The sequence below is a fragment of the Dermacentor silvarum genome, unplaced genomic scaffold, assembly GCF_013339745.2.
Source record: "Dermacentor silvarum isolate Dsil-2018 unplaced genomic scaffold, BIME_Dsil_1.4 Seq809, whole genome shotgun sequence".
Classification (NCBI taxonomy): domain Eukaryota; kingdom Metazoa; phylum Arthropoda; class Arachnida; order Ixodida; family Ixodidae; genus Dermacentor; species Dermacentor silvarum.
Window position 1 is genome coordinate 22,141 of NW_023606812.1, and position 22,410 is coordinate 44,550.

The window sequence follows — 22,410 nt, forward strand, 5'->3', positions numbered from 1 at the left end:
AACAAAAAGTAATTTCACGTACTGGAGGTACCGGGGATCGAACCCGGGGCTTCTCGCATGCAAAGCGAGCGCTCTACCTCTGAGCTATACCCCCACAATACTTGCAAGCGTGAATAATACTTACTTCATGCGGTATCGTGATGAAGTTTTTATACGCAAAGGTGAGCTAGTTGTATCGAATCACGTATAATATCGCTTGAGCCGCTAAAATGTACACTGATTACGATGAGGAAGCGCAGGACGGGACTGCAAGGAAAGCGATTAGTTTACCGCTAGATGCGTGCCCTAATGTGCGAAGTCCGATGTAATTCATTTACTTGACGTAATCACCTCTGAAGTCAAAAAGAAAAATACCCCCGCAATGCTTGCAAGCGTGAATAATACTTCATGCGGTATCGTGATGAAGTTTTTATACGCAAAGGTGAGCTAGTTGTATCGAATCACGTATAATATCGCTTGAGCCGCTAAAATGTACACTTCTCACGATGAGGAAGCGCAAGACGGGACTGCAAGGAAAGCTATTAGTTTACCGCCAGATGCGTGCTGTAAAGTGCGCAATCCGATGTAATTTATTTTCTTGACGTAGCCCCCTCTGAAGTCAAAAACAAAAAGTAATTTCACGTACTGGAGGTACCGGGGATCGAACCCGGGGCTTCTCGCATGCAAAGCGAGCGCTCTACCTCTGAGCTATACCCCCACAATACTTGCAAGCGTGAATAATACTTACTTCATGCGGTATCGTGATGAAGTTTTTATACGCAAAGGTGAGCTAGTTGTATCGAATCACGTATAATATCGCTTGAGCCGCTAAAATGTACACTGATTACGATGAGGAAGCGCAGGACGGGACTGCAAGGAAAGCGATTAGTTTACCGCCAGATGCGTGCCCTAATGTGCGAAGTCCGATTTAATTCATTTACTTGACGTAATCACCTCTGAAGTCAAAAAGAAAAATACCCCCGCAATGCTTGCAAGCGTGAATAATACTTCATGCGGTATCGTGATGAAGTTTATATACGCAAAGGTGAGCTAGTTGTATCGAATCACGTATAATATCGCTTGAGCCGCTAAAATGTACACTGATTACGATGAGGAAGCGCAGGACGGGACTGCAAGGAAAGCGATTAGTTTACCGCCAGATGCGTGCCCTAATGTGCGAAGTCCGATGTAATTCATTTACTTGACGTAATCACCTCTGAAGTCAAAAAGAAAAATACCCCCGCAATGCTTGCAAGCGTGAATAATACTTACTTCATGCGGTATCGTGATGAAGTTTTTATACGCAAAGGTGAGCTAGTTGTATCGAATCACGTATAATATCGCTTGAGCCGCTAAAATGTACACTTCTCACGATGAGGAAGCGCAAGACGGGACTGCAAGGAAAGCGATTAGTTTACCGCCAGATGCGTGCTGTAAAGTGCGCAATCCGATGTAATTTATTTCCTTGACGTAATCACCTCTGAAGTCAAAAAGAAAAATACCCCCGCAATGCTTGCAAGCGTGAATAATACTTACTTCATGCGGTATCGTGATGAAGTTTTTATACGCAAAGGTGAGCATCTTGTATCGAATCACATATGATATCGCTTGAGCCGCTAAAATGTACACTGATTACGATGAGGAAGCGCAGGACGGGACTGCAAGGAAAGCGATTAGTTTACCGCCAGATGCGTGCCCTAATGTGCGAAGTCCGATGTAATTCATTTACTTGACGTAATCACCTCTGAAGTCAAAAAGAAAAATACCCCCGCAATGCTTGCAAGCGTGAATAATACTTACTTCATGCGGTATCGTGATGAAGTTTTTATACGCAAAGGTGAGCTACTTGTATCGAATCACGTATAATATCGCTTGAGCCGCTAAAATGTACACTTCTCACGATGAGGAAGCGCAAGACGGGACTGCAAGGAAAGCGATTAGTTTACCGCCAGATGCGTGCCCTAATGTGCGAAGTCCGATGTAATTGATTTACTTGACGTAGTCCCCTCTGAAGTCAAAAACAAAAAGTAATTTCACGGACTGGAGGTACCGGGGATCGAACCCGGGGCTTCTCGCATGCAAAGCGAGCGCTCTACCTCTGAGCTATACCCCCACAATACTTGCAAGCGTGAATAATACTTACTTCATGCGGTATCGTGATGAAGTTTTTATACGCAAAGGTGAGCTAGTTGTATCGAATCACGTATAATATCGCTTGAGCCGCTAAAATGTACACTGATTACGATGAGGAAGCGCAGGACGGGACTGCAAGGAAAGCGATTAGTTTACCGCCAGATGCGTGCCCTAATGTGCGAAGTCCGATGTAATTCATTTACTTGACGTAATCACCTCTGAAGTCAAAAAGAAAAATACCCCCGCAATGCTTGCAAGCGTGAATAATACTTACTTCATGCGGTATCGTGATGAAGTTTTTATACGCAAAGGTGAGCTAGTTGTATCGAATCACGTATAATATCGCTTGAGCCGCTAAAATGTACACTTCTCACGATGAGGAAGCGCAAGACGGGACTGCAAGGAAAGCGATTAGTTTACCGCCAGATGCGTGCCGTAAAGTGCGCAATCCGATGTAATTTATTTCTTGACGTAGCCCCCTCTGAAGTCAAAAACAAAAAGTAATTTCACGTACTGGAGGTACCGGGGATCGAACCCGGGGCTTCTCGCATGCAAAGCGAGCGCTCTACCTCTGAGCTATACCCCCACAATACTTGCAAGCGTGAATAATACTTACTTCATGCGGTATCGTGATGAAGTTTTTATACGCAAAGGTGAGCTAGTTGTATCGAATCACGTATAATATCGCTTGAGCCGCTAAAATGTACACTGATTACGATGAGGAAGCGCAGGACGGGACTGCAAGGAAAGCGATTAGTTTACCGCCAGATGCGTGCCCTAATGTGCGAAGTCCGATGTAATTCATTTACTTGACGTAATCACCTCTGAAGTCAAAAAGAAAAATACCCCCGCAATGCTTGCAAGCGTGAATAATACTTCATGCGGTATCGTGATGAAGTTTTATACGCAAAGGTGAGCTAGTTGTATCGAATCACGTATAATATCGCTTGAGCCGCTAAAATGTACACTGTTACGATGAGGAAGCGCAGGACGGGACTGCAAGGAAAGCGATTAGTTTACCGCCAGATGCGTGCCTGTAAAGTGCGCAATCAGATGTAATTTATTTCCTTGACGTAGTCCCCTCTGAAGTCAAAAAGAAAAATACCCCCGCAATGCTTGCAAGCGTGAATAATACTTACTTCATGCGGTATCGTGATGAAGTTTTTATACGCAAAGGTGAGCTATCTTGTATCGAATCACAGTATGATATCGCTTGAGCCGCTAAAATGTACACTGATTACGATGAGGAAGCGCAGGACGGGACTGCAAGGAAAGCGATTAGTTTACCGCCAGATGCGTGCCCTAATGTGCGAAGTCCGATGTAATTGATTTACTTGACGTAATCACCTCTGAAGTCAAAAAGAAAATACCCCCGCAATGCTTGCAAGCGTGAATAATACTTACTTCATGCGGTATCGTGATGAAGTTTTTATACGCAAAGGTGAGCTAGCTTGTATCGAATCACGTATAATATCGCTTGAGCCGCTAAAATGTACACTGATTCACGATGAGGAAGCGCAGGACGGGACTGCAAGGAAAGCGATTAGTTTACCGCCAGATGCGTGCCCTAATGTGCGAAGTCCGATGTAATTATTTACTTGACGTAATCACCTCTGAAGTCAAAAAGAAAAATACCCCCGCAATGCTTGCAAGCGTGAATAATACTTACTTCATGCGGTATCGTGATGAAGTTTTTATACGCAAAGGTGAGCTACTTGTATCGAATCACGTATAATTATCGCTTGAGCCGCTAAAATGTACACTTCTCACGATGAGGAAGCGCAAGACGGGACTGCAAGGAAAGCGATTAGTTTACCGCCAGATGCGTGCCGTAAAGTGCGCAATCCGATGTAATTTATTTTCTTGACGTAGCCCCCTCTGAAGTCAAAAACAAAAAGTAATTTCACGTACTGGAGGTACCGGGGATCGAACCCGGGGCTTCTCGCATGCAAAGCGAGCGCTCTACCTCTGAGCTATACCCCCACAATACTTGCAAGCGTGAATAATACTTACTTCATGCGGTATCGTGATGAAGTTTTTATACGCAAAGGTGAGCTAGTTGTATCGAATCACGTATAATATCGCTTGAGCCGCTAAAATGTACACTGATTACGATGAGGAAGCGCAGGACGGGACTGCAAGGAAAGCGATTAGTTTACCGCCAGATGCGTGCCCTAATGTGCGAAGTCCGATGTAATTCATTTACTTGACGTAATCACCTCTGAAGTCAAAAAGAAAAATACCCCCGCAATGCTTGCAAGCGTGAATAATACTTCATGCGGTATCGTGATGAAGTTTTATACGCAAAGGTGAGCTAGTTGTATCGAATCACGTATAATATCGCTTGAGCCGCTAAAATGTACACTGTTACGATGAGGAAGCGCAGGACGGGACTGCAAGGAAAGCGATTAGTTTACCGCCAGATGCGTGCTGTAAAGTGCGCAATCCGATGTAATTTATTTCCTTGACGTAATCACCTCTGAAGTCAAAAAAGAAAAATACCCCCGCAATGCTTGCAAGCGTGAATAATACTTACTTCATGCGGTATCGTGATGAAGTTTTTATACGCAAAGGTGAGCTAGTTGTATCGAATCACGTATAATATCGCTTGAGCCGCTAAAATGTACACTGATTACGATGAGGAAGCGCAGGACGGGACTGCAAGGAAAGCGATTAGTTTACCGCCAGATGCGTGCCCTAATGTGCGAAGTCCGATGTAATTATTTACTTGACGTAATCACCTCTGAAGTCAAAAAGAAAATACCCCCGCAATGCTTGCAAGCGTGAATAATACTTACTTCATGCGGTATCGTGATGAAGTTTTTATACGCAAAGGTGAGCTAGTTGTATCGAATCACAGTATATATCGCTTGAGCCGCTAAAATGTACACTGATTACGATGAGGAAGCGCAGGACGGGACTGCAAGGAAAGCGATTAGTTTACCGCCAGATGCGTGCCCTAATGTGCGAAGTCCGATGTAATTATTTACTTGACGTAATCACCTCTGAAGTCAAAAAGAAAAATACCCCCGCAATGCTTGCAAGCGTGAATAATACTTACTTCATGCGGTATCGTGATGAAGTTTTTATACGCAAAGGTGAGCTAGTTGTATCGAATCACGTATAATATCGCTTGAGCCGCTAAAATGTACACTTCTCACGATGAGGAAGCGCAAGACGGGACTGCAAGGAAAGCGATTAGTTTACCGCAGATGCGTGCCGTAAAGTGCGCAATCCGATGTAATTTATTTTCTTGACGTAGCCCCCCTCTGAAGTCAAAAACAAAAAGTAATTTCACGTACTGGAGGTACCGGGGATCGAACCCGGGGCTTCTCGCATGCAAAGCGAGCGCTCTACCTCTGAGCTATACCCCCACAATACTTGCAAGCGTGAATAATACTTACTTCATGCGGTATCGTGATGAAGTTTTTATACGCAAAGGTGAGCTAGTTGTATCGAATCACGTATAATATCGCTTGAGCCGCTAAAATGTACACTGATTACGATGAGGAAGCGCAGGACGGGACTGCAAGGAAAGCGATTAGTTTACCGCCAGATGCGTGCCCTAATGTGCGAAGTCCGATGTAATTCATTTACTTGACGTAATCACCTCTGAAGTCAAAAAGAAAAATACCCCCGCAATGCTTGCAAGCGTGAATAATACTTCATGCGGTATCGTGATGAAGTTTTATACGCAAAGGTGAGCTAGTTGTATCGAATCACGTATAATATCGCTTGAGCCGCTAAAATGTACACTGATTACGATGAGGAAGCGCAGGACGGGACTGCAAGGAAAGCGATTAGTTTACCGCCAGATGCGTGCCGTAATGTGCGAAGTCCGATGTAATTCATTTACTTGACGTAATCACCTCTGAAGTCAAAAAGAAAAATACCCCCGCAATGCTTGCAAGCGTGAATAATACTTACTTCATGCGGTATCGTGATGAAGTTTTTATACGCAAAGGTGAGCTAGTTGTATCGAATCACGTATAATATCGCTTGAGCCGCTAAAATGTACACTTCTCACGATGAGGAAGCGCAAGACGGGACTGCAAGGAAAGCGATTAGTTTACCGCCAGATGCGTGCCCTAATGTGCGAAGTCCGATGTAATTGATTTACTTGACGTAATCACCTCTGAAGTCAAAAAGAAAATACCCCCGCAATGCTTGCAAGCGTGAATAATACTTACTTCATGCGGTATCGTGATGAAGTTTTTATACGCAAAGGTGAGCATCTTGTATCGAATCACATATGATATCGCTTGAGCCGCTAAAATGTACACTGATTACGATGAGGAAGCGCAGGACGGGACTGCAAGGAAAGCGATTAGTTTACCGCCAGATGCGTGCCCTAATGTGCGAAGTCCGATTGTAATTATTTACTTGACGTAATCACCTCTGAAGTCAAAAGAAAAATACCCCCGCAATGCTTGCAAGCGTGAATAATACTTACTTCATGCGGTATCGTGATGAAGTTTTTATACGCAAAGGTGAGCTACGTTGTATCGAATCACGTATATATCGCTTGAGCCGCTAAAATGTACACTTCTCACGATGAGGAAGCGCAAGACGGGACTGCAAGGAAAGCGATTAGTTTACCGCATGATGCGTGCCGTAAAGTGCGCAATCCGATGTAATTTATTTTCTTGACGTAGCCCCCCTCTGAAGTCAAAAACAAAAAGTAATTTCACGTACTGGAGGTACCGGGGATCGAACCCGGGGCTTCTCGCATGCAAAGCGAGCGCTCCTACCTCTGAGCTATACCCCCACAATACTTGCAAGCGTGAATAATACTTACTTCATGCGGTATCGTGATGAAGTTTTTATACGCAAAGGTGAGCTAGTTGTATCGAATCACGTATAATATCGCTTGAGCCGCTAAAATGTACACTGATTACGATGAGGAAGCGCAGGACGGGACTGCAAGGAAAGCGATTAGTTTACCGCCGGATGCGTGCCCTAATGTGCGAAGTCCGATGTAATTCATTTACTTGACGTAATCACCTCTTAAGTCAAAAAGAAAAATACCCCCGCAATGCTTGCAAGCGTGAATAATACTTCATGCGGTATCGTGATGAAGTTTTATACGCAAAGGTGAGCTAGTTGTATCGAATCACGTATAATATCGCTTGAGCCGCTAAAATGTACACTGATTACGATGAGGAAGCGCAGGACGGGACTGCAAGGAAAGCGATTAGTTTACCGCCAGATGCGTGCCTGTAAGTGCGCAAGTCCGATGTAATTATTTACTTGACGTAATCACCTCTGAAGTCAAAAAGAAAAATACCCCCGCAATGCTTGCAAGCGTGAATAATACTTACTTCATGCGGTATCGTGATGAAGTTTTTATACGCAAAGGTGAGCTACTCGTATCGAATCACATATGATATCGCTTGAGCCGCTAAAATGTACACTGATTACGATGAGGAAGCGCAGGACGGGACTGCAAGGAAAGCGATTAGTTTACCGCCAGATGCGTGCCCTAATGTGCGAAGTCCGATGTAATTGATTTACTTGACGTAATCACCTCTGAAGTCAAAAAGAAAAATACCCCCGCAATGCTTGCAAGCGTGAATAATACTTACTTCATGCGGTATCGTGATGAAGTTTTTATACGCAAAGGTGAGCATCTTGTATCGAATCACATATGATATCGCTTGAGCCGCTAAAATGTACACTGATTACGATGAGGAAGCGCAGGACGGGACTGCAAGGAAAGCGATTAGTTTACCGCCAGATGCGTGCCCTAATGTGCGAAGTCCGTTGTAATTTATTTACTTGACGTAATCGCCTCTGAAGTCAAAAAGAAAAATACCCCCGCAATGCTTGCAAGCGTGAATAATGCTTACTTCATGCGGTACCGTGATGAAGTTTTTATACGCAAATGTGAGCTACTTGTATCGAATCACATATTTATCGCTTGAGCCGCTAAAATGTACACTTCTCACGATGAGGAAGCGCAAGACGGGACTGCAAGGAAAGCGATTAGTTTACCGCATGATGCGTGCCGTAAAGTGCGCAATCCGATGTAATTTATTTTCTTGACGTAGCCCCCTCTGAAGTCAAAAACAAAAAGTAATTTCACGTACTGGAGGTACCGGGGATCGAACCCGGGGCTTCTCGCATGCAAAGCGAGCGCTCCACCTCTGAGCTATACCCCCACAATACTTGCAAGCGTGAATAATACTTACTTCATGCGGTATCGTGATGAAGTTTTTATACGCAAAGGTGAGCTAGTTGTATCGAATCACGTATAATATCGCTTGAGCCGCTAAAATGTACACTGATTACGATGAGGAAGCGCAGGACGGGACTGCAAGGAAAGCGATTAGTTTACCGCCGGATGCGTGCCCTAATGTGCGAAGTCCGATGTAATTCATTTACTTGACGTAATCACCTCTGAAGTCAAAAAGAAAAATACCCCCGCAATGCTTGCAAGCGTGAATAATACTTCATGCGGTATCGTGATGAAGTTTATATACGCAAAGGTGAGCTAGTTGTATCGAATCACGTATAATATCGCTTGAGCCGCTAAAATGTACAATGGTTACGATGAGGAAGCGCAGACGGGACTGCAAGGAAAGCGATTAGTTTACCGCCAGATGCGAGCTGTAAAGTGCGCAATCCGATGTAATTTATTTCCTTGACGTAATCCCCTCTGAAGACAAAAAGAAAAATACCCACGCAATGCTTGCAAGCGTGAATAATACTACTTCATGCGGTATCGTGATGAAGTTTTTATACGCAAAGGTGAGCATCTTGTATCGAATCACATATGATATCGCTTGAGCCGCTAAAATGTACACTGATTACGATGAGGAAGCGCAGGACGGGACTGCAAGGAAAGCGATTAGTTAACCGCCAGATGCGTGCCCTAATGTGCGAAGTCCGATTAAATTGATTTACTTGACGTAATCACCTCTGAAGTAAAAAAAAATACCCCCGCAATGCTTGCAAGCGTGAATAATACTTACTTCATGCGGTATCGTGATGAAGTTTTTATACGCAAAGGTGAGCTACTTGTATCGAATCACGTATAATATCGCTTGAGCCGCTAAAATGCACACTTCTCACTATGAGGAAGCGCAAGACGGGACTGCAAGGAAAGCGATTAGTTTACCGCCAGATGCGTGCCCTAATGTGCGAAGTCCGATGTAATTGATTTACTTGACGTAGTCCCCTCTTAAATCAAAAACAAAAAGTAATTTCATGGACTGGAGGTACCGGGGATCGAACCCAGGGCTTCTCGCATGCAAAGCGAGCGCTCTACCTCTGAGCTATACACCCCGGATGTTTTTTTTCTTTATTGCCGTCGTCGACGTACAAAATCAAATGTTACAAATGATAAAACGTGCCAGCCACACTTTGGCCAACACAGCACTAAAATCTTTTCAGTGACACCAGTTCATCCAATACAGACATCCATTGTGGTGGATCAGGCAGTACTTTGTATGCGTCTCTCACGTAAACAACACTCTCAATGAAGTGTTCTCGCACCGGTTTCACAACGATGTCTGCATGTTCAAATTGCATGCGAGTTTTCCACATCGCGTGGAGGCCCAGGACCATAATGAGGTCATACGGTACTTCCTCTGAGGTATCTATTGGCAAGAAGCGTATTCCATACGGGTCCAGGGGTAACTGCTTCTTCAGCGTTCTCTGCAGAACGTCCCAGTGAAAGATCGGGTCCCAGCAATCTAGGAAAACATGTTCTATTGTTTCTGGTTTTTTACATAAAAAGCAGTCCGTTGTCCAGGGGATGAAAATACCCTTGCTATGAAGCCAGGTCTTAACGGGAAGTGTGTTTGTATGTAATTTGAAAAAGAAAGACTTAGTTGATGGCCTTACTGGCATTTTCTTGACTCTTTTTAGAACGTCCTGTCCGGGGCCTCCACGGTGTGGCGAACGGTACAAAGGTACAGGTAGCATCGTGTCCACAAGATCTCTGTACAATTGTTTTTTTGTAACGATGGACAGATACTGCAGCGAAAAACGCACATTCAACATCCTATGCGCCAGCACCACTTCACGCAGGTACCCAGTCACGGTTCCCGGCATGTTCTGAGCCGACGAAACAACAAATCCTGGAAGAAGTCTACTCAGCCGTACTTGAATTAGTGTTCGAAGAAAGGGATCATTTTGATCCCGCAGAAACACAAAGCGTGACACAATTTGTCGCAAAAACAAGTGAACCAGACCAAGCCCACCTTTCTTGACCGGAAAAAACAAATTTGTTCGACTCGTCCTCTCCCAGGTAGAGGCCCAAATGAAAGTGGCGAAAATGCGGTGAATTTTTTGTATGCTTACCCGCGCAGCACACAACACATTCATAACATACCATATCTTGGAAACTATAAAAAGGTTGCAAACAGTGGCTCTAGAAAACATTGACAATTGCTTGCCTCTCCAACCGTCAGCCTTTTCCTTTGCTGTCGAAACTTGGTCGAGCCAGTACTGTTCGGGCTCACGGTAACTTCCGAGAGGCACCCCCAGGTACTGTGTAGGTAACCTTGACCAATTCATTCGAGAAAAGGTCTCCGGCTTGTCTTCCCAACTCCCATGCCAGAAGCCATAACTTTTATCCCAGTTTATCTGGGCTCCAGTTGAATTGCAAAACTTTTCGACAACAGCAGTTGCCTCTATAATGCTCGCTTTATCAGTGCAGAAAATCGCGATGTCGTCTGCATACGCCAATATTTTAACGTGTGCTGCCTGTAGTCGATAGCCTGTTATGCGTTCGTTGTTTTTAATGGCCAAGCAGAGTGGCTCGAGATAAGCAGCAAACAGAAGGGGCGAAAGCGGGCATCCTTGACGCACCGACGAGAGCACACGAAAGCTATCGGTGAGCTCCCCATTAACAATAATTCGCGTTGAGCAGTTCTTGTACGCCATCGTGACACCTTCCGTTATCACACTGCCAACATTCGTGTGTTCAAGTATGTATAGTAGAGCCTTGTGCGAGACGAGGTCGAAGGCTTTTGCCAAATCGATCTGCATCATCGCGACGTAATCGCCAATCGCATCGCAACACTAGCACACTTCGAGCCACGTGTACATTTGTTGTAATACTGTGCCCCTTAATGCCACAAGTCTGGTGCGGCCCTACCACTGTTTTGATGACACTTTGCAGTCGTTTTGCTAAAACTTTCGTGAATATTTTATAGTCAACGTTGGCTAGAGTTATCGGGCGATATGAGCCAGGCAACAAGCGTTTCTTTTCATCATCACTCTTCGGGATTAGCACAATATGCGAGGTTGTGAAGGACAAGGGCAATCTTTTTCGGTCATACGCTTCGCTGATAACTAGATGGAGGACATGAGCCAGCGCTGACTTAAACGTTTTATAGAAAATAGCCCCTAAGCCATCAGGGCCAGGTGCTTTACCGGGCGCCAACTCGTCTATTGCGCACTCTATCTCACTCAGGGTAATGGGATGTTCTAGCCGTGCCTTAACTTCTTCATTGAGCTTTGGCATCAATGAAAGGAATTCCGTCTGGTAGCCATCTTTAGGTTCACGTGGTTGACCTAAGGAGGCTTTGAAGTGATCGACGATCCCTTGTTTGATGTCGTTTTTGTCGGACGTGATGTCATTGCCTTTAGCTAGCTGGCGGATTTCCTTCCGACATGCGTACCTTTTCTCGTCTGAGAGAGCTCGTTTTGTTGGCGCTTCTCCCGCCCACAGCTTCTCAGACCTTGATCGCACAACGGCGGCTTTGTATTTCTCAGAGTCTATCCTTTCGAGTTCGGCTTTCACTTCCTTTATTTCGTTAACATACACACCAGGCTGGACACTTTCCATGCAGATGAAAAATTGCAGTTGCTGGCGAAGGTTCGTTTCTGCCTGTTTCAGGTTATGCCGAAGGACACTGCTTCTTTCAATAGCCATTGTTTTTACTTTCTGTTTAAATTCTTCCCATTTAATGGCGAAGCTTGCTAATTCGACTGAAATCAGGTTTTCTAGTTCCTTCGCAACGGCATCAACGAAAGCATCGTCATCCAGCAACTGCGCGTTCAATTTCCAGAGGTCCCAGTTAAAGGTGTGTTTGATCTGTCTTTTCCCGAAAGTGGCAGTTACCAAGCAGTGATCGCTATATGCAATGGGTTGCACATCATATTCACTACACAAGTTCACCAATTCGGCTGACACATATAATCTATCTAGCCGAGCGTGGCTATCACGCTGGAAGTGCGTAAACTGCGGGTGGGTACCGCTGGCGAAGACACTACCGAGATCTTCCAAGTCGTAATCGTGCACCAGCGCATTTAGCAATACAGCACTCTTATCGCGAACGCGTGAAACACACACAGTTAAAATCCCCCAGCAGTATGACCACCTTGTGGCAGTTTACGTACGCTTCAAGTCGCTCAAAGAAGATTCGCCGGTCTGTTTCAATATTCGGCGCGTAGATACAAATGACTCGGAAATCCATATCGCAATAACAAAAATCAGCCACTAAAAGGCGACCTGTTTCACACGAAAACACTGACTTCACACAAATGCCAAAGTTTCTTCAAATGAATATAGCGCAACCACCTGATCCACCAACAGCGTGAGAAACACACACGTCGAAGTGCGCACGAAAATTGGACACCATTCTGTCGGTTAGCTCTTGGTTCTCTATTTTGGTTTCTTGGATTCCCACAAGATGCAAGTCATTATCTAAGAGTAGGCGACTTAGCTGACATTGCCGCCTTCTTGCACCGAGCCCTCGTACATTTAACGTGGCTACACGTAGCGCTCCTTCGATATTAGCTGCCATGGCTACACGGTAGAATGGTGCCCGTCACAGTTACGCAGGGACGAGTGTTGATAATGACGCGTCGATAACCGCGTTGAGTGCCACAAATGGGAACACAACCCGACCTCTCGAAAACAACACTGACATGCAACTCGGGCCCTCGTTCCTGACACATATCCAAGAGAATAGCGCTCAGGGTGACGGCCATTGCACTCACGAACCCCCCAACCCGCCTCAAGCAAAACACAGTACAGAACTACGGAGGCGGTTTACCCGCCTGCCGTGGATCGGCCGTAATGTTCGGCCGCAGCTTCAAGGTTGGTCTCCTCATACCTGGCGCTTTGGGCGGTGGCTCGTCTCCGCCGCTGCTGTCCTGCGTCGTAGCCAGGCTATTGGTCTGGTCGCGCGGACGTTTCCCCGCCTGCAAGTTGGCAAGCCCGGTATGGGTGTCCATGTCTTCATGTTCAGGGGGGGTGGAGGCCGCTCCCGGGTCAGGTGGGCTCTCTTCCTCACGGTTCGGCATGGCTACAGTGCCCTCCACTTGCTCTTGCTGCTCAGTGTCGACGGCTTCATCGACATGTTGCCCCTGTTTCTGAGGTCGTGCCTCCGACTCTGCCACCTCGCCAGCTGCTTCCTTAGCCGTGGTCGATGTGTCTTCCATATCCGCCTCGTCCATGAGTAGGGCGGAGTTGTCGTCGTTGCTCACGGGTCCGGTCACGCTAGCGTATGTCCGCTCGCACTGACTCTCTTCGTGACCGAAGCGTCGGCAGGCACCACACCGCGGAATGCGGCAGTCGCGACGAATATGGCCCGTCCCGCGGCAGCGTAGGCGGAGAGGGGCCCTGCCCGGCACAACCACAAGAGCCAGCTCGCCGGAGACGCTCACCTGGTGTGGCAGGTCGTCAAGCATTACGCCCGGCTTCAACTTCAGCGTAACCAGTCTTGTGGTAGAGTTCTTGTCAGCCACGCCATGCACCCGCCACCGGTCGCGGGCGACGTCCGTGACCTTTCCAAACGGCGCGAAGGCAAGACGCACGTCCTCGTCAGGAACGGTGTGCAGCAGCCAATGCACTTTTAAGCGTACATCCTGGTTGGCGGGGTCAATGACGAGGCATCGGCCCTTCTTGACCTGTAGCTCACCAACGCTGACGATCTTCTTCACCGCTTCGTCGTCCTTCAAGGTCACGGCCCAAACATGGCTCATACGGTAGGCCCCGAGAGCCACCACTTCCGGCAGGAGCGATAACGGGGCGAGCGCATCGCGGAAATCTTCCACCCGGTATGGGCGGGCCCTGATATCACAATGTAAAAAAACTGTGTTCACAACAAAACGCCCTGTTGGCAAACTCGGCAAAACAACTTGGTACTCGTTGTCCGCAACGACACTCCTGTTACCGCGGCCGCTCTGGGCCGCTGAAGCCGCTCCTACGGAGCCCGTCATCATGCGTCCGTCACGCTCGGTGGCCGGAAGCAGAATATACCCCCGGAATGTGAGACAGTGTCATGTGTAAACAATTTATTGTTCGTCGTGAGTAGCAGCCATTAGAAAATGTAATGAGCTTCCTTTTAGTCACATTTGTTATTTTCCACCTCATGTTCCTCTTGTCATCGCTCGCGTTGTTGCTAAAAAGACACCGTGTAAGGCGACGTAGAGGCGGCGATGGTGGCTTAGAATTGCTCTTATTTCTTGCTCATCTGAAATTGATGTAGTATCCTCCTTTCCCAATAGCTGTATTGTTTACTCTGTATTGCAAAACAAAATGAAAAAAAGTTATATTCAACACTGGAGGTGCCGGGGTTTGAACCCGGGACTTCTCACATGCGAAGCGAGCGCTCTACCACTGAGCTACACCCCCTTTTTTTTTCTTTATTGCCTTTTGCAAAATAAAGACAGAATTTCGACACTTCACAATTGGTAAAAGTGCCCACCAGTCTTTGGTGTGCACGAGATTTTAAAACCGCCTAAGGTTCGCAAGCTCGTTTAACACACTAATCCATTCTGGCTTTTCGTTTTGCGCATCGAACACTTCTTTTATGTAACAGACACTTTCAATAAAATATTCACGAGTACTTCGAACATTTATGTCAGCGTGTCTAACAGCCATTCGGGTGCGCCACAGGCTGTGCAACCCTAATAGCATAAACATGTCGTATGGCACTCCTCCTTCATTTTCCGTCGGGAGAAAACGGATGTCATAGGGTGTTATGGGCAAGTCTTTCTTTATAGTTCGCTGCATGACGTCCCAGTGGAAAACGGCGTCCCAGCAGTCTATGAATACGTGTTCAATTGTCTCTTCCTTGTGGCATAGTAAACAATCCACAGACCAGGGGATAAAAATACCTCTTTCCTGAAGCCACGGTTTTACAGGTAGTGTATTGGAATGCAGCTGAAAAAAGAAAGACTTTGCCGATGGCCTGACAGGCATACGTTTTACCCTTTTTAGGACGTTTCTTTGACTACCCACACTGAACATCGATCTATACAGCGGCACTGGCAATACCACGTCAATTAGATCTTTATAGAGACGTTTTTTGGGAACGTGGCTGAGGTACTCCATTGAGAAGCGCACCTTCAGAAACCGGAATGCCCATATCACTTCTTTCAAATATCCACTCATAGGGCCACTGTTAACACTGCTAGATACAATGAATTCAGGAAGGGCCGTACCTAGTCTCAGTTGCATCACTCTAACCAGGAAAGGGTCTTTTTGGTCTCTTAAAAAGGCAAAACGACACACTATCTGCTTCAAGAACAGATGCGCCAGTCCAAGCCCCCCTGTTTTGACAGATCGAAATAAGTTTGTTCGACTCGTTCGCTCCCAATTGGATCCCCATACGTACACTGCCAGCACCCGATGCAAACGTTGCACGTGAACTCTAGTCATACACAATGCTTGCAATACATAGCACACTTTGGCAACGGCAAACAGGTTGCAGACCGTCGCGCGGGCAAACATCGAAAGACTACGACCACCCCATTTAACTGCTTTTTCTTGCACCTTCATTGTTTCATTTTCCCAGAATTGCCCCGCCTCTTTATAGTGCTCAAGCGGCACCCCGAGATACTTTGTCGGCGCAACGGTCCACTTCACATTCAAAAATATGGGTGGGGTGCTTTGCCATGTTCCATGCCACACCCCTAAACACTTATCAAAGTTTATCACGCTACCAGTCATTTTACAAAAAGATAAAGCATCCTTTACCGCGGTCGCGACACTTTCTTTATCGCTACAAAACAAAGCAATATCATCCGCGTATGTAAGCAGGTTTACTTCCGTTGACTGTAAACGAAAACCTACAATACTGTTGTTATAAAGAATCTTTCTGCAGAATGGCTCGAGGTACAACGCAAATAGTAGAGGACTTAAAGGGCATCCCTGGCGCACACTTGAGCGTACGTGAAAGCTCTCGCCTACTTCCTTATTTATTATAAGGTTAGCGGTACAATTAGCATAGCACATCTTTACTCCATCGAAGAGCACCGAGCCAACATTTACATACTGAAGAACTGAAAAAAGAACGTTATGTGATACACGATCAAACGCCTTTTTCAGATCAAGTTGAAGCAATGCTACATGTTCACCCCACGCATCACAGCATTCCAGAATGGTTCTAGCAATGTGAATATTTGTGTAGATTGATCTTCCTTTGATTCCGCACGTCTGATGCGGTCCTACAATTCGTGTTATAACTCGCTGTAACCTCTTTGCCAAGATCTTAGTAAAGATTTTATAATCAACGTTAGTCAGCGCCATTGGGCGGTAAGACCCAACTGACAGCAATTTTTCTGAGTCTTCCGTCTTGGGAATGAGTACTATATGCGACCGTCCAAATGACGGGGGTGCATATTTTCGCCTATACGCCTCACTAAATACCAAAAATAAAATGAGGCTCACATCTTTTCTGAAGGCCTTATAGAAAGCCGCTCCCAACCCATCAGGTCCAGGAGACTTCCCCCGAGCTAAATCCTCAATGGCATCTTCAACTTCTTTTTGGCTGATCGGTTCTTCCAGATATTCACGGTCTACGTCAGCTAGTTTTGGCATGTTGACCAGGAACTCGCGTTCGAATTCTTCCGGGACATCGTTACTTCTTCGAAATAGTTCGCTATAGTGCTCGAGGAACGCTCTGTGTATTTTAGCTTGTTCGTCGGTGACTTCATTCTTATAACTTATTTTCCGAATTACGTTTTGCCTTGCGTGAGCCTTTTCGTCTGCAAAGGCTCGCTTCGTGGGCGTTTCGCCGAGCCATAGCTTGTCCGCCCTTGCTCGGATCACCGCTCCTCTGTACTTATCTTCGTCGATAAGCTCCAGTTGACTCTTAAGTTCATTGATCTGCTTTGCGAACGTACCAGGTTTATCGGCCTCTACTCGGTACATAAAGTCCAGTTCTTGCTGTATTTCTTTCTCCCTTTTTCTTTCTTCGTACTTCATCACACTAGCTTTTTCTATTGCACAAATCTTTATTTCTTCTTTAAAAAGCTCCAACAAGTCTATAACGTCATCATGCCTTGCCAATAGCTGTCCGAACTTTTCCTTTACGCACTCAACGAACGATTCATTATGTAGCAGCTTGTCATTAAATAGCCACATCTTCCAATTAAAGCGTGAAGCCTCTTTGCGCGTCCCAAATGTGACTAACACCAAACAATGGTCACTGAATGACACATGTTTAACGATATAACTGTGGCATGCTGGTACTAACTGCAATGAAACATATATCCTATCCAGTCTCGCGTGGCTAGCACGCTGATAGTGTGTAAAAACTGGCCGGGTACCATTAGACAACACCTGTCCTATATCTTCTAAATTATGCTCTTGTACCATTGCGATCAAGCGCGAGGCACTCTTTTCCTTAACTGGAACATTTTTGACACGATCAGCCACTGAGCAAACACAATTAAAATCTCCAAGCATAATTATTTGTCTCTCGCACATCAAGTACTGCTTCAGCCGTTCAAAAAACACGTCTCGTTCATTTTCGGCATTAGGGGCATATACGCAGATTATTCGCCAACCAGAATCTGACATTGAAAAATCGGCTATAACAAATCTACCACTCTGGCACACGAACACATTCTCAACAACTATTCCTAAACTGTTTCTAATGAAAATAGCACATCCACCTGATGTGCCGAATGCGTGAGCAACACAAACATCGTACCTAGCTCGGAAAGGCAGCACCATGCGGTCAGTTTGTTCCTCGCTATCTATTTTTGTTTCTTGCACTGCAACTACGTCTAAGTCGTTCTCCAAGAAAAGGCGACTCAGCTGGTACTGCTTCTTTCTAGCATTTAAACCTCGGACATTGATAGTCGCAATGCGTAGTGCTGTGCTCGAATTTATCGTCCATAGATTAAAATATGTACGCCATGGTGCATACCTCTCGAGCAAAGGCACAACAAAACATCCGCGGCTCATTAGCGACAAGCCAACCTGTTCCCGACGTCTGCGCTCCTCGAGCTTCGGCTTGGGTCGCGTTGCCGAAGGCTCCACTCACTACCCTTTTTGATCGTTCATGAGCATCGTCATAGTCCCAAAGAAGCCGCTGGGCGCCAGAGCTCGCGGCTACGTTGGCGGTTTCAGCACCGCTTTTCTGTCTGGTGGAATGTTGGGCTTTGGCTTCAATGATGAACGCCGAGTCACCACCGTTTTCGTTGGCGGTTCCCCAGCGCCAGCGACGTCTTGTCCGTCCGAGTCGTCTGTTGCAGCTTCGCGTCCTCGTTTGCTGACTGCGTCTCTGCTGTCTTCCTCCGTGACGTCCATGCTACTCGTGAACTGACTAGCTGGCTCTGTTGAAGGTTCGCCCTCTTCAGTGCCTACACTGATTTTTGCAGGCACGTCCCTTACGTCGGTCTCTTCTACAGTGCACCGGTCTCCTTGCTTTCCATTATCTTGTGGATACAAGGGCGTGTCTATGGGTCGTATCTCCTTTTGGTTCACTTGTCGCGACGTTCCTGCAGCTTCTTCCGCGTCAGCTTCGTCCATGACGAGCTCTGTGACGTCCGTTTTTCCCATTGGGCTTGTTACGCTTGCGTATGTCTTCACACACGAGCTCTCGTCGTGGCCAAAACGGCGGCACCGTGCGCAGCGAGGGACACGGCAGTCTCGCCGTATATGCCCCGTGGTGTGACACCGCAAACACACTGGTGCTCTTCCCGGAGCAATTAGCAGCGCCAATTCCCCACCGACACGAAGCTGGTGTGGGAGGTCATCGACCTTGACGCCTGCATGAAGCTTGATGCTCACCGTCCGCGTGGTCGTGGTTTTCTCCTGGATGCCATACACTCGCCACTTTTCTTTCGCGACGTCCGTTACAGTGCCGAACATTGCAAGTGCAGCGCGTACATCTTCATCGGGAACGTTGAACAACAGCCAATGCAACTTCAGGCGCAGGTCTTGATTCGTCGGGTCTACCACTATACAGCGGCGACCTTTCACTTTCATTTCACCTATAGCCAGGGCTTTCTTGACGCCTTCAGCGTTCTTGAAGGTGACGGCCCACACATGGCTCATCTGATACGCCCCTAAGGCTATCACCTCAGGGAGCAGTGCCAGATGGTCCAACGTATCCCGGAATTCTTCAACTCGATAAGGCCTTGCACGCACGTCAGCATGTAAAAATATGGTATTCAAAACTGTACGACCTGTGGGCAAAGTCGGTAGGATGACCTCGTAATCCTCATGTTCAGCTGGAGTATTCCTGTTACCGCGGCTGTTCATGGCCGCAAACACCGCCCCATCGGAGCACATGATAACCACGTCCGTAGGCTTTCGCGGCCGGAAGTGGAATCCACTACACCAGCGGCGCTTCGGTACATCGCTCATAATAAGAAGAGTGTCAATAATAAAGAAAGAAAAAGAACAATAAATGAGCATGGCGAAGAAAAAAGAAGACTGCGCCGTCCCGGGAATCGAATCCGGGACGCAAGAATGGGAATCTGGCATGATACCACTACACCAGCGGCGCTTCGGTACATCGCTCATCATAAGAAGAGTGCCAATAATAAAGAAAGAAAAAGAACAATAAATGAGCATGGCGAAGAAAAAAGAAGACTGCGCCGCCCGGGAATCGAACCCGGGACGCAAGAATGGGAATCTTGCATGATACCACTAAACCAGCGGCGCGTCGGTACATCGCTCATAATAAGAAGAGTGTCAATAATAAAGAAAGAAAAAGAACAATAAATGAGCATGGCGAAGAAAAAAGAAGACTGCGCCGTCCCGGGAATCGAATCCGGGACGCAAGAATGGGAATCTTGCATGATACCACTACACCAGCGGCGCTTCGGTACATCGCTCATAATAAGAAGAGTGTCAATAATAAAGAAAGAAAAAGAACAATAAATGAGCATGGCGAAGAAAAAAGAAGACTGCGCCGCCCGGGAATCGAACCCGGGACGCAAGAATGGGAATCTTGCATGATACCACTACACCAGCGGCGCGTCGGTACTTGGCTCATAATAAGAAGAGTGTCAATAATAAAGAAAGAAAAAGAACAATAAATGAGCATGGCGAAGAAAAAGAAGACTGCGCCGCCCGGGAATCGAACCCGGGACGCAAGAATGGGAATCTTGCATGATACCACTACACCAGCGGCGCTTCGGTACATCGCTCATAATAAGAAGAGTGTCAATAATAAAGAAAGAAAAAGAACAATAAATGATCATGGCGAAGAAAAAAGGAGACTGCGCCGCCCGGGAATCGAACCCGGGACGCAAGAATGGGAATCTTGCATGATACCACTACACCAGCGGCGCTTCGGTACATCGCTCATAATAAGAAGAGTGTCAATAATAAAGAAAGAAAAAGAACAATAAATGAGCATGGCGAAGAAAAAAGAAGACTGCGCCGCCCGGGAATCGAACCCGGGACGCAAGAATGGGAATCTTGCATGATACCACTACACCAGCGGCGCGTCGGTACATCGCTCATAATAAGAAGAGTGTCAATAATAAAGAAAGAAAAAGAACAATAAATAAGCATGGCGAAGAAAAAGAAGACTGCGCCGCCCGGGAATCGAACCCGGGACGCAAGAATGGGAATCTTGCATGATACCACTACACCAGCGGCGCTTCGGTACATCGCTCATAATAAGAAGAGTGTCAATAATAAAGAAAGAAAAAGAACAATAAATGATCATGGCGAAGAAAAAAGGAGACTGCGCCGCCCGGGAATCGAACCCGGGACGCAAGAATGGGAATCTTGCATGATACCACTACACCAGCGGCGCTTCGGTACATCGCTCATAATAAGAAGAGTGTCAATAATAAAGAAAGAAAAAGAACAATAAATGAGCATGGCGAAGAAAAAAGAAGACTGCGCCGCCCGGGAATCGAACCCGGGACGCAAGAATGGGAATCTTGCATGATACCACTACACCAGCGGCGCGTCGGTACATCGCTCATAATAAGAAGAGTGTCAATAATAAAGAAAGAAAAAGAACAATAAATAAGCATGGCGAAGAAAAAGAAGACTGCGCCGCCCGGGAATCGAACCCGGGACGCAAGAATGGGAATCTTGCATGATACCACTACACCAGCGGCGCTTTTTTTTTCTTTATTGCCTACTTGGCATATAAAACAAGCATGTACAGTGCATTGTCACATATAAAAGTGCTGTCACATAACTTTCAGCACGTGAGGGGTTAAAAACGCAATCGCTTCATCAAAGACAGTTCCCCCAAAAGGGGGTACCACTCCGGCTTCTCATTTTGAACTTTGTACGCTTCTCTCAAGTATTCTACACTTTCGATGAAATTCTCTCGTGCCGATCGAGGATTCAGGTCCTCGTTGCGCACGGCCATCCGCGTCCTCCACACGCTGTGGAGCACGAGTGCCATGAACATATCGTAGGGCACACCCCCTACGTTTTTGACAGGCAGAAAACGGATGCCGTACGGTGTTACGGGCAAGTCTTTCTTCAAGGTCCTCTGAAGGATGTCCCAGAGAAAGACTGCATCACTACAATCCAGAAATATGTGTTCAACTGTCTCCGGCTTTTTGCAGATGATGCAGTCTACAGACCAGGCAACAAATATGCCTTTTTCTCGCAGCCAAGGTTTGGTAGGGAGTGTGCCACTGTGTAGCTTGAAAAAGAAAGTTTTGACTGATGGTCGCACAGGCATCTTTTTGACTCTGCCTAAAACATCGTCTCCGGGACCTCTTGGGTACAGTGATCGGTAAACAGGCAATGGCAACATGGCTTCTATAAGATCCCTGTATAATTTCTTTCGTGTAACTCCAGAGAGATATTCCATCGAAAAGCGTACTTTTAGGATTTCGAAAGCCCCAACGATCTCGCGCATATAACCCCTTGGTCGTCTTTGTTCGACATGGACCGTTGAAACAATAAATTCTGGCAAATAATTTGACAACCGCACATGTAACACTGTTCTCAAGAAGCAATCGCCTTGATCGCGTAAAAAATAAACCTAGCCACGATCTGCCGCAAGAACAGATGGACCAGGCCAAGTCCCCCACTGCGCACAGAGCGGAACAAATTTGTGCGGTTCGTTCTTTCCCATGTAGAAGCCCACACAAATACTGCCATGACTCTGT

The 22,410-nt window shown here is 46.4% G+C and overlaps 1 protein-coding gene and 21 non-coding genes across 22 annotated transcripts; all 22 read right to left on the minus strand.

Moving 5' to 3' along the window:
- Window positions 1–22: 22 nt before the first annotated feature.
- On the minus strand, window positions 23–94 carry Trnaa-ugc (transfer RNA alanine (anticodon UGC)). The gene has a single exon. It is a non-coding gene; the product is annotated as a tRNA-Ala (tRNA).
- A 531-nt stretch (window positions 95–625) lies between these two features.
- Window positions 626–697, minus strand: Trnaa-ugc (transfer RNA alanine (anticodon UGC)). Its single transcript has one exon. It is a non-coding gene; the product is annotated as a tRNA-Ala (tRNA).
- Window positions 698–2,020: 1,323 nt separating this feature from the next.
- Trnaa-ugc (transfer RNA alanine (anticodon UGC)) lies at window positions 2,021–2,092 on the minus strand. The gene has a single exon. It is a non-coding gene; the product is annotated as a tRNA-Ala (tRNA).
- Window positions 2,093–2,626: 534 nt separating this feature from the next.
- On the minus strand, window positions 2,627–2,698 carry Trnaa-ugc (transfer RNA alanine (anticodon UGC)). The gene has a single exon. It is a non-coding gene; the product is annotated as a tRNA-Ala (tRNA).
- Window positions 2,699–4,023: 1,325 nt separating this feature from the next.
- Window positions 4,024–4,095, minus strand: Trnaa-ugc (transfer RNA alanine (anticodon UGC)). The gene has a single exon. It is a non-coding gene; the product is annotated as a tRNA-Ala (tRNA).
- A 1,319-nt stretch (window positions 4,096–5,414) lies between these two features.
- On the minus strand, window positions 5,415–5,486 carry Trnaa-ugc (transfer RNA alanine (anticodon UGC)). The gene has a single exon. It is a non-coding gene; the product is annotated as a tRNA-Ala (tRNA).
- A 1,321-nt stretch (window positions 5,487–6,807) lies between these two features.
- On the minus strand, window positions 6,808–6,880 carry Trnaa-ugc (transfer RNA alanine (anticodon UGC)). The gene has a single exon. It is a non-coding gene; the product is annotated as a tRNA-Ala (tRNA).
- A 1,321-nt stretch (window positions 6,881–8,201) lies between these two features.
- Trnaa-ugc (transfer RNA alanine (anticodon UGC)) lies at window positions 8,202–8,273 on the minus strand. The gene has a single exon. It is a non-coding gene; the product is annotated as a tRNA-Ala (tRNA).
- A 1,054-nt stretch (window positions 8,274–9,327) lies between these two features.
- On the minus strand, window positions 9,328–9,400 carry Trnaa-ugc (transfer RNA alanine (anticodon UGC)). Its single transcript has one exon. It is a non-coding gene; the product is annotated as a tRNA-Ala (tRNA).
- Window positions 9,401–14,635: 5,235 nt separating this feature from the next.
- On the minus strand, window positions 14,636–14,707 carry Trnaa-cgc (transfer RNA alanine (anticodon CGC)). Its single transcript has one exon. It is a non-coding gene; the product is annotated as a tRNA-Ala (tRNA).
- A 52-nt stretch (window positions 14,708–14,759) lies between these two features.
- LOC125941987 (uncharacterized) lies at window positions 14,760–15,900 on the minus strand. The gene has a single exon (XM_049659873.1). The coding sequence runs from the start codon at window positions 15,854–15,856 to the stop codon at window positions 14,804–14,806; it is 1,053 nt and encodes a 350-aa protein (XP_049515830.1). The 5' UTR covers window positions 15,857–15,900; the 3' UTR covers window positions 14,760–14,803.
- Window positions 15,901–19,748: 3,848 nt separating this feature from the next.
- Window positions 19,749–19,820, minus strand: Trnag-ccc (transfer RNA glycine (anticodon CCC)). Its single transcript has one exon. It is a non-coding gene; the product is annotated as a tRNA-Gly (tRNA).
- Window positions 19,821–19,907: 87 nt separating this feature from the next.
- Window positions 19,908–19,978, minus strand: Trnag-ccc (transfer RNA glycine (anticodon CCC)). Its single transcript has one exon. It is a non-coding gene; the product is annotated as a tRNA-Gly (tRNA).
- An 87-nt stretch (window positions 19,979–20,065) lies between these two features.
- Trnag-ccc (transfer RNA glycine (anticodon CCC)) lies at window positions 20,066–20,137 on the minus strand. Its single transcript has one exon. It is a non-coding gene; the product is annotated as a tRNA-Gly (tRNA).
- Window positions 20,138–20,224: 87 nt separating this feature from the next.
- Trnag-ccc (transfer RNA glycine (anticodon CCC)) lies at window positions 20,225–20,295 on the minus strand. The gene has a single exon. It is a non-coding gene; the product is annotated as a tRNA-Gly (tRNA).
- An 86-nt stretch (window positions 20,296–20,381) lies between these two features.
- Window positions 20,382–20,452, minus strand: Trnag-ccc (transfer RNA glycine (anticodon CCC)). The gene has a single exon. It is a non-coding gene; the product is annotated as a tRNA-Gly (tRNA).
- An 87-nt stretch (window positions 20,453–20,539) lies between these two features.
- Trnag-ccc (transfer RNA glycine (anticodon CCC)) lies at window positions 20,540–20,610 on the minus strand. The gene has a single exon. It is a non-coding gene; the product is annotated as a tRNA-Gly (tRNA).
- Window positions 20,611–20,697: 87 nt separating this feature from the next.
- Window positions 20,698–20,768, minus strand: Trnag-ccc (transfer RNA glycine (anticodon CCC)). Its single transcript has one exon. It is a non-coding gene; the product is annotated as a tRNA-Gly (tRNA).
- An 86-nt stretch (window positions 20,769–20,854) lies between these two features.
- On the minus strand, window positions 20,855–20,925 carry Trnag-ccc (transfer RNA glycine (anticodon CCC)). Its single transcript has one exon. It is a non-coding gene; the product is annotated as a tRNA-Gly (tRNA).
- Window positions 20,926–21,012: 87 nt separating this feature from the next.
- Window positions 21,013–21,083, minus strand: Trnag-ccc (transfer RNA glycine (anticodon CCC)). Its single transcript has one exon. It is a non-coding gene; the product is annotated as a tRNA-Gly (tRNA).
- Window positions 21,084–21,170: 87 nt separating this feature from the next.
- Trnag-ccc (transfer RNA glycine (anticodon CCC)) lies at window positions 21,171–21,241 on the minus strand. Its single transcript has one exon. It is a non-coding gene; the product is annotated as a tRNA-Gly (tRNA).
- Window positions 21,242–21,327: 86 nt separating this feature from the next.
- Window positions 21,328–21,398, minus strand: Trnag-ccc (transfer RNA glycine (anticodon CCC)). The gene has a single exon. It is a non-coding gene; the product is annotated as a tRNA-Gly (tRNA).
- Between the last annotated feature and the right edge of the window lie 1,012 nt (window positions 21,399–22,410).